The sequence below is a fragment of the Phoca vitulina genome, unplaced genomic scaffold (assembly GCF_004348235.1).
Source record: "Phoca vitulina isolate PV1807 unplaced genomic scaffold, GSC_HSeal_1.0 scaffold60, whole genome shotgun sequence".
Taxonomy (NCBI): Eukaryota; Metazoa; Chordata; class Mammalia; order Carnivora; family Phocidae; genus Phoca; species Phoca vitulina.
Window position 1 is genome coordinate 6,761,140 of NW_022589763.1, and position 10,178 is coordinate 6,771,317.

The following is a 10,178-nucleotide window of genomic DNA, read 5'->3' on the forward strand; positions in this document are numbered from 1 at the left end:
CTGCCTTCGGCTCAGGTCATGATCCTGGAGTCCCTGGATCGAGTCCCGCATCAGGCTCCCTGCTCGGCAGGGAGTCTGCTTCTCCCTCTGACCCTTCCCCCTCTCATGTGCTCTCTCTCTCTCAAATAAATAAATAAAATCTTTAAAAAAAAAAAAAAATGTACACTTTGCACAGTTCTAATTCAGTCCTGGCCATAGATGTAGATGACTGTGCGCTTTACGATGTGCCCTTGTTCCTCGTGCTATGATGAATTTGAGGGGCTCCCTTCATCTCTGTGGCACTTTCTCGTTTTGCTTTTGGGAGGCACAAGATGCTGGGGCACCGCTTCCCCTCAGATGGCTGCTTTGGGATTCAGCTGAGTCCCTGTGGGGTACTTGGGTGGCTCAGTCGACTGGGCGTCTGCCTTCAGCTCAGGTCATGATCTCAGGGTCCTGGGATCGAGCCCCACATGGGGCTCCCTGCTCAGTGGGGAGCCTGCTTCTCCCTCTCCCTTTGCGCCTCCTCCTGCTGATGCTCTCTGTCTCTCAAATAAATAAATAAAAAATATTTTTAAAAGAGAGAGAGGTGAATCCCTGTGAACTTGCCTCCTGACAGTGTGCCCGCCCCGCCCACCCCCCGTGACTAAACTCTTACGTGGACCGACATATTTTGCTCAACATGCACCTGTCGAGCGATTACACCGTAGATGGCAAGTGCTAGAAATCACAGTTCTGCGCCGTGTTAGTGACTCAGGAATCCCGCTTTTCGGCTTGGTTTGACAAAGGCGATTGCTGCCGTGTTTGCAGCCTTCCTTCCAGGACACACAAGTATACTATGTCATGTGGTTGTGCGACGTGTGCACAGGGGAAAGGAGGAGGTGCAGGCGGGCCATGGCCCCGAGTCCGCTGTGTGCCGGACATTCCCCGAGGGGCCTCGGCTGTCATGGTCACAGCATCCCTGTGTGCTCACAGAGCCAAGTGCCGAAGCGGGTGAGCCCGAGTTTTAGAAGACTAAGGACACAGGCAAGAGAGAACGGAAGGCCCCGTGCAGGCAAGCAGTGAGAGCATTCTGGTGTCTGGTTGGAAGCATTATGCTGGGAAGACTGATGAATACGTTTTTGTACCTGGGGTGGCTCAGGCAGACTCTGCTCAGAAAGTGCCCTGGTGGAGTTATGAGGTTCTTCAGGAGAACCAAACACACTCATTGGTCACCGTCTAGAATCTCAGGGTTACGGTTTCTCCCTGGACCCAAGAGGTGGGCGCAAGGCCCAGAGAGGAAAGACCTCATTTTCCCACGGAGTGGGACAAAAGTTAGGTGTCTGGGGCCACCTGAACAGAGGTAAGAAGCAGCGTTGCACCTGCTGTGAACCCTGGGGGCTGGTCTCTGCCACCAGTCGCTCTCGGCCCAGGCCTCCCCGAATGCCACGGGCTGCAAAACGGAAGCAGGTGGGCTTGCGTGAGGCTCATCTGATGTGGCGCGTGAGGCCTTCTGCACCCAGGCTGGGGCTGAGAGTGATTATTTCCTGTGCTGCCGGGGCCAGGCCTCATCCCAAGATCTTTGAATTCGGTCAATGTCTGTGCTGCTTATAATGGCGCTTTAAGGAAGAAGGGGAGGGTCTTTCTAATAAAAACTTATGCAGGACCTATAAAGCAATCAAAGGAATTTGGGCTCCTTCCAGAACGCCCAGTTTCAAGTTAGCTCAGCTGATACTGCAGGTTTGAAGGCACGTTTTCATGCATTGGCTTGAAATCTTTGTTACGATAATTGCTGAAGAATAATGACACCGAAGAATTACCAGTAACACCGGCCAGGCCTCATACATCCACAATCCTCTAAATTGCTTGAGGTATTCATTCAGGTTAGGATTGGCTTCAGGCAAGAATTTGGAAAGTTCTCCATCCCTATACTTTGTTTTCTTTTTCTCCCTCAAGTAACGAATATGTGCAAAAAAGCTATCTTAGCTGTGGGATTCAAAGTTGATTTAAAGCTTCTCGCCGGATAGGTAGGGACACAGATACGCAAGCGTGAGCACACTCAGACTCCCACACTCAGAGAAAACATCAACGAAATGGTAGACACGCACGGTTTTAACTGACTGAGGGAAGAAAATGCCTTAACTTCCTGAGCAGCCCTGAGGAAAGGCCATGGCTTTCGGATCTGTGGGCTTATTTTTATGTATTTGTGTGGACCCATAAATGCTAGATGGAGATTCTCCGTCAGTGCCTCGTCCTGAGACAGAGCTACCACGTGATCAGCTCCTACAAAGCATGCCGTGCTATGCTCGTGGTTCAGCGTCTTTCCCGCCGCGGTTGGACTTTTCCCACCTAAATAGTTATTGGGACAGGCAGTCTGGACCTGACCGTTGAGTGTTCAATCAGGGCAGCTTCTCGCCGCTCACTCCCAGTATTGCTGATGCCTGCTGAGTACGGGGCACCCACTGGGGGCTGCTGGGCTGCGGCCACGTGCAGGGATTTCATTCAGTGTTCACATCAGTCCTCGAGGTGGGGGTTTCTGTTCCCCACGGAGCTGTGGACATGGTCCTGGAGAGCGTCAGGAGACTTTGCTCCCTCCGGGCGTGTGCCTTCTCTCCCGCAGGCTCTGTAGGCTCCCTCTGGGGTCGGAGTTTGTAAACTGCCCTGGGACAAGGGACAGCGGCACGGGTGACTTCCATAGGTCCGCTTTATATAGCGTTGCTTGTTACAGCAGAGTGAGCTAAAAGTCCTGATTGGACTTGAGTGTTCAAATGATACCATCTTCATTCTGGTCAGTGCACCTGCGCGCTGTCGGTTTTCAGTCTCTTTTGGGGGCTGGCCCAGCAGAGTGCTGGCATCACGTTGGCTCTTTGGAACTCACCAGGTGGGGGCGAACAACCCATTGGTTCTGCTCCGGGTGGACCTAATGGCAGAGAGATGTCCGTGATCATCAGCCAGTGGTTTTTCCTGGGCAGGGCTCACCCGTGGTTCTCCCTGAGAGCCATCCCTGTAATTCTTCCCATATGTAACAGGAGGTGGATATCTTTGCCATTCATGTCAGACCATGTGGCGCCGCATCACTTTAGGTGGGCGGCCGATGTATATGTTTTAGTTTTTATGTTTGCCCTTTAAAAACTAATCATTTAAAGGGCCGGTGGGAGAGGAGAGTGGGGAGTTCATATTGAATAGAGCTTCAGTTGGGGAACATGACAAAGTTCTGGTGGTGATGTTTGCACAACCACGTGGACGTACTTAATGCCACAGAGCAGTACACTTAAAAATCGGTAAAATGATCAGTTGTCTTCTGTAGATTTTGCCATATTAAAAAAAATGAGTAACTTATTTGCACTTTGGTGATATTCAAGTCAGGTTTCTCTAAAGGACTTTTAATTTGTTTTATTTGTTTTAACTTTTACTGCTTGCTCTATGTAGAACATACTTTTTAATCATGGAATTCAGTACCGGGCATGAGACTCAGTAGCTTTTGTACATGTGAGTCTTTAAATGGGAAAATTCCAGGGGCACTTGGGTAGCTCAGTCAGTTAAGCGTCTGCCTTCAGCTCAGGTCATGATCCTGGGGTCCTGGGATCAAGTCCCACTTCGGGCTCCCTGCTCAGTGAGGAGTCTGTGTCTCTCTCTCCCTCTCTCTCAAATAAATAAATAAAATCTTAAAAAAATAAATAAATTGGGAAGTTCCAAAGTATGAAGCACAAAGTGTCACGTGGGCCCTGAGATTCCTGGCAGAGGTAAAGGGTGAAATGAGGTTTTACTGTGAGTAGCCCCGGAGGGCCAACTCCTGCACTGTCTTCTAGGATACTAACAGGATGAGAACAGGGTGTTTTGTTTTATTTCTCAATTAAATGCCAGTGATGTCACCAGGAGTTATCCTTCCCCTGGTCTTATAAATCCTCTATTGTTTGATGCAAAGTAAAGTCTTACCCAGTTCAGCTGAATTCCACGCAGGTCCCTTAAGTGAGACCACAGGGTCTGCCGCAGCGGCTAGACGGGCCGGGTTGGGGCCACCCTAATGAGCGTTTGCACACCACCCTGTGTCCCCACAGCAGGAGCTCATCGAGAGCATCAGTCGCAAGCTGCAGGTGCTTCGGGAGGCCCGGGAGAGCCTGCTGGAGGACATCCAGGCCAACAGTGCACTTGGGGATGAGGTGGAGGCCATTGCCAAAGATGTCTGCAAACCCAATGAGTTTGACAAGTTCCGGATGTTCATTGGGGACCTGGACAAAGTGGTGAACCTTCTGCTGTCGCTGTCCGGCCGCCTGGCCCGTGTGGAAAATGCCCTCAATAATTTGGACGACAGTACTTCTCCTGGTGACCGGGTAGGTACAGCGTGGGAAGGTCGTGCGCCGGGTGTTGTGAGTTCACACCGTGAAGCCTCGCACAGCTCCTAGGCAGCCCGTCCAGAGCTCTCCATCTCTTTTCAGGGAACGGACACAAACAGGTGCTGGCGGGGCGCACGGGGCCTCGAGCACCGTTGTCATTGGACGGCGGGGCTGCTGTGATGTTTGGGAAGAACTGGGGGTTCCTTGTGACATCTTTTCATCCGTTCCCAGTGATCCTTACTAGTAACGGTCTCTTCCTCAGAAATTGTCTTTTTCACTTGACTACGTGGAAGTGGTGCTCGGCTACTCTGACAGATTACAAGCACTCAATGATCGTGGAGTTCAGTGTTGTTGCTGCTTTTAACAGGGGTGCACACGGCAGTCTGGAAGGAGCCGAAGGACTTGTCTGCCTTTTCTCCCTTTCTTTTTTTTTTTTTTTTTAATTTTTTTAAAGATTTTATTTATTTATTTGAGACAGAGAGAATGAGAGAGAGAGAGAGAGCACATGAGATGGGGGAGGGTCAGAGGGAGAAGCAGGCTCCCTGCCGAGCAGGGAGCCCGATGCGGGACTCGATCCAGGGACTCCAGGATCATGACCTGAGCCGAAGGCAGTCGCTTAACCAACTGAGCCACCCAGGCGCCCCTCCCTTTCTTTTTTTTTAAGATTTTATTTATTTATCAGAGAGAGAGAGAGCACAAGCAGGGGGAGCTCAGGCAGAGGGAGAAGCAGGCTTCCCGTGGAGCAGAGAGCCCGATGCGGGGCTCGATCCCAGGACCCTGGAATCATGACCTGAGCCGAAGGCAGACGCCTAACGACTGAGCCACCCAGCTGTCCCCCTTTTCTCCCTTTCTTGAGGTGTGCAGCTTGGAACATGTCTCTTAGTGGGTTTACGTTTCGGTTTTTCACGTGCAAAATACGGGAAGTCATATATGCCTCATTGGCTTTCCTTCCTGGGTCAGATATCAGCAAAACGTTGAGTTTGATTCAGTGAGTAGACCATCAAACAATCATCTTTATTATTAATAAGACTCCTTGGCTTCTCTGAAAGGGGAGCAGAAGAGGCACCCCTCTCCCTTACTCCATGTGAGAGTGGTGTCGGCCACATAAATCTTCTAGAGTGTGCCTTTCAGACCGATGTAGTTCTGTGCTTAGCTAAGTAACTACCATTTGAACATACTATATAAGCATTTAAGAAATAACTGGGACCCTTGGGTGATGTTCAGATTCCATATGGCTGTTTTCCCCATCTTTGCCAGGTGTATCTGAAAAGAGGAAAATAACATGAACAGGAAAGAGAGATTTATTTATATGTAACTGGCATATTCTCAAGTATTGATTTAAGGGAAAAAGTAGTATGGTCTTTGCAGCTCAGCCCATCTTTAATCCATCTTTCCCTCTCTTTGTGTGCAACGGACAGAGACTATTTAGAATTTAGGGATGATAGGGGCGCCTGGGTGGCTTAGTTGGTTAAGCGTCTGCCTTCAGCTCAGGTCATGATCTCAGGGTCCTGGGATCAAGTCCCACATCGGGCTCCCTGTTCAGCGGGGAGCCTGCTTCTCCCTCTCCCTCTGCCCCTCCCCCTGCTCATGCTCTCTCTTTCTCTCAAATAAATAAATAAATAAAATCTTTTAAAAAAAAAATTGAGGGGATGCTAGAAGGAGTCACAACAGTAAGGACCATGCCCGTGGTCCTCCTGGATACCAGACTGTAGGTATCGTACATTGGTGGCCCTCACCACATCCTGGGGGTCCCTCCGAATGCGGTGTCTCATTGCCACGGCCAGGTGCAGTACAGTGGTCCCGTGTCCAGCATAGCTGCCATTGGAGGGGAGTCTGTCAGGCAGTCGCAGCTTGGGGAAGCTAAGGTTTTCAGAGGCGGACATGGTAGCCAGTTAAAAGACAACAGAGGGAGGTTTTATAAGGCTCCCTCCATCTTTCCAGATAGAAAATGAATACGTGGGTTGAAGCAGACACATCTGGTCCTCCCCGCAATCTCTGCAGCTTCCTGTCACCAGTCAGCCCAACTGATTTTAACAGCCCAGGCGGACTTCTAGAATCCGTTAACATCTGTTTTCCTTTGCATTGGAACAAATTTGCTTTGCCTCCCCTCTTTCCGTGTCTGTTAGTTTGACGTGGAGATGGAGGTGTCCCGCGGGGGTGGGCAGGATGCCCCGCACGGCGGTGTGGTCCCGGGTACGTCCTGGAAAGCCGCACATCAACAGCGCTCTTCCTGCGCGTGGGCGTTTTGCAAAGCGCCGCCGTGTCCTAGATGCTCACGCGTGGCTGTCGGTAACTGTCCGTGGCCAACTTGCAGAGTGGTGGAACACCAGAGTGGCTGTCCGGGTGCCCAGGTGAAGGTCACACTGAGGACACGAACCCCCAGCTGACGACTGGAAGACATTTCGTGCGTTCAGCTCTTCCTTTCTTAGTTTTCATTAAACTCGGAGATGGTCGGGACAGTTCGGTGTGTATTTTGTAGGCAGAGAATGACTCTGAGTGCCACGTTTGGGGACTGGGGTTGTCTGTGCCCCGCCCCAGGGCAGGACGTTTGTAAGGAGCCAGGGAGTCTCCCCCATCGCCCTGCATCTCTTCTGCCTGTCCTCGCTCCCTCACCTGGGTTCTGCAAGTTTGCCCAGAGGCTCTTCTTCCTGCCAGAAGGGTTTAGGAATCCTGCTCTGGAGGTTCTTTAGAATCTATTCCTTTTGCCGACTTCCCCGAAGTCTTGTCACAGACATGTCTCTGACCCACCTGGGATCCCTAAGTCCTGTACACCTTTCGAGCTTCTCGAAAGTCTGTAGTTGTCTGTGGCTGGACTGCTCTTCCCATCACGGCTGTTTCTCTGAGCCCTTCAAGGCCAAGGCCGCTGGGAACAAGTAGAAGCGGGACAAGCCTGGGAGCGCTTACGGGAGGGCTGGGGCCACCGAGTGCGCTCCGTCCCCGCCCCAGGTATTCCCGTGTGGACGCCATGGGATCTCTGGGCCCTGACTTCGGCGTCCCAGGACCTGCCGGCATTGTGGAGCTGGTGGCCGCAGCTCTTGCCGTAGCCCTGCTCCTCAACGGGCTCGTTTCGCTCTCTCTCTCCACAGCAGTCGCTGCTCGAGAAGCAGCGGGTGCTCATCCAGCAGCACGAGGATGCCAAGGAACTGAAGGAGAACCTGGACCGCCGGGAGCGCATCGTGTTCGACATCCTGGCCACCTACCTCAGCGAGGAGAGCCTGGCAGACTATGAGCATTTTGTGAAGATGAAGTCCGCCCTCATCATCGAGCAGCGGGAACTGGAAGATAAGATACACCTGGGCGAAGAGCAGCTGAAGTGCTTGTTCGACAGCCTTCAGCCCGAAAGAGGCAAATAAGAGGGGCCCTCCCTGGCAGGGGACAGAGACTGGCCCTGGGAGCTCCGTTCCTGAGGATGCAAGTAGAAACCCCAGCCTGTATTTATAATCTCCTGTAGCGCAAATCCTCCGGTAGCAAAATGGCTGTTAGGAAAGCAATAACTTCCGTGTGTGTTTGCGATGGTTTATTTAATTTTTTAGTTTCCCTTCTGAATGCGGAGCAGAATGTCTCACCGTTAGCCATTTTTCCTTTGCAAGTTAGCGCACGTGGCAGTGGGCTCCGGTGGACGGCGACTCGGCGCAGTCTAGACTGTGGGCTCTGGTCGCGTGGTGCATGCACGGGGTCGTTTTCACGGGTAGGTCTGCCCTTCCTCCCATCTTCACATCCTGAAGCAACCGCTCGGGAAGGAAGCCGAGCGAGTCTGTAAGGTGCATGAAAGGGGAAACCCTGGCGCACGTCTTGTCCTGTGATTCATCCAAAGCATGGGCTGCCACGTGTTCTCCCTGTTCGTCCGATGGTGTGGACCATTCGTTGTCCCTCCTTCGTTGTCCCCCAGCAAAAACCACGATGATCTGTGATGCTCATGTGTTAACATTTTGGAAAGGTGAATCGTTTCCGACTGGTGAAAAACCAACTGTGAAACGAACAACCTACGTGTTGGGTTCACTCATTCTAAAATCGCCACTTACACAAAGAGTGTGCATGCTTTAAAACACACGCACAAAACAAATAGCTTTAGTACTGGTATCACGGTTCAAGGGGTGTTTCCCTGCAAAGTGAAATTAACTCGGTTCATAGTGTGTCCAGTAGTGTGATGTGCTTGCTAGACATGTTTCCTGAGAGCAATAGCAGATTTCCGAAGTTACTTTATCCCCAGAACACTTATTCAGTGTGCATAGGGTTTTTAATGATCATTGGCTATTTGTCTCTTTAAATCTGCTACCAGGCCATAAGGGTTACAGTCCATTTACTTGTAAGAACCTTTCCTCTGGTTTTTCAGAGGTCCTATGGACTCTACAACCCCTAAACCTGATCTTCTTCAGCCACAGAGTTTGTAGATTCTGTGCCCTTTTTACTGGTTGAAATGGCAAGATTCTAATGGAAGTCTATTCACTAAGAAAACACTGTCATGCTGTCCATTTCCAGTGGACAAGTCACAGACTGGGAGAAAAGATTTGCCAATCACATATGTGACAAAGGATCTATATAAAGAACTTACAGAACTCCACAGTAAGAGAACAAACAGCCCAGTTAGAACGTGGGCAAGAGACTTAACTTGGCGCTTCACCAAAGAGGATATATGTACGCATGGCAAATCGGCACGCGGAAAGATGTTCAACCACCGATGGCTTGGTTATAACGTATGTTTTATCTACGTCGTTGCAGACCCGGTGTGCTGCTTACAAATGCTCATCTGATTCAGTGCCTGGTAAATGGCAGGAGAACCCCTTGGATAACTTCATGTTGAGGTGATATCCGGATATTTGTTTGATTGAGGGATCTTTTAGATCCTCGTTTTCCCCGTATTGCCATAGAAGTTTTCCAACAGGTGGGGAGACGTCCCTTTGTCAGCACTGACCATTGCCTTACCAAAACACACGTGCGCACCAATGTCTTAACTGACTGGTGTCTATACTTCCTGAGCCAGAGGGGGGTGAGCTGGACTCCTGAGCCACAGCATGGGTGTCTGTGCCCCCCATAGAGGGGTCCAAACTGGCAGGCTTCAGTAATGCAGGCAATAAACACTCTTTTTGGCAAACCCACCCATGCCAAAAAGATAAATGCCTTTTCACAAGTTGTCATTCCTATTGAATTAAGCTATTTCTGACTTGAAAAATCCCCATGCTGCGAATGAGGTGTCCTCCTTCCCTCCTGGTGTAGCCCCTTGCTGTGAAAACTGGTCACTTCAGAAAAGGTGAAGCTGGCTGTCCACGGACCTCCATCATTCTCCCCCAGGGGGACAACCACAGTAATTTGAGTGCATTTTGCTTTTGATTTTAGACAAAGCTTTTATCTGTGATTCTTTCCCCTTAAATACAGTATTGTGAATCATTTTGATGATAAATATGTAAAATGTGAATAATAGAATTAATGTGTCTGTATCCAGCCTTTTGAGGTCTTTGGAGGACATTCTCTTATACATAGCAATATATAGAGCTCTACTACCCTTTCAGCGAAGCACATGTCACCGTTACTGTCCTGTGCCCTTCCCCTGTTTGCCTCTTCAACATCTGGTTAGCGGGGACCCAAAGATTGCAGTGAGTCGATGTACATAACTTTGTCTATAGCTGTATTATTGCATACTACAACAATCTGGTGCTAATGTTCTGCCCTTGGCATTCTTAGGTGGCAGCTGACTCCTGCCCCCTCTGTCATAGCTCAGCTCTGGAATGCTCTGTATCGCGAGATGTCGGTCAGGGGCGTTGCTGTGGCTTTTATCCTGCCTTCCACTGTGGAAAATGTGTACATATTTCATGCTCAACGCTTACCACTTACCTCCCAGCACATCGTCCTGCTTGACTTTAGCAAAATAAATAGTGTCTTTGAGTGAATGGA

The 10,178-nt window shown here is 50.3% G+C and overlaps 1 protein-coding gene across 6 annotated transcripts in view; it reads left to right on the top strand.

Moving 5' to 3' along the window:
* SHROOM2 (shroom family member 2) overlaps positions 1-10,174 on the top strand; it is a 133,357-nt gene extending 123,183 nt beyond the window's left edge. For 4 of the 6 annotated variants that reach the window (XM_032391117.1, XM_032391119.1, XM_032391120.1 and 1 more), the window contains 2 exons: positions 4,014-4,286; positions 7,376-10,174. In XM_032391117.1, coding sequence (XP_032247008.1) covers positions 4,014-4,286; positions 7,376-7,642 — 540 coding nt within the window. In that variant the 3' untranslated portion in view covers positions 7,643-10,174. The remainder of the gene's footprint in view (positions 1-4,013; positions 4,287-7,375) is intronic. The other 2 variants (XM_032391116.1, XM_032391114.1) reach the window with 2 other exon arrangements.
* The last annotated feature ends 4 nt before the right edge of the window (positions 10,175-10,178 follow it).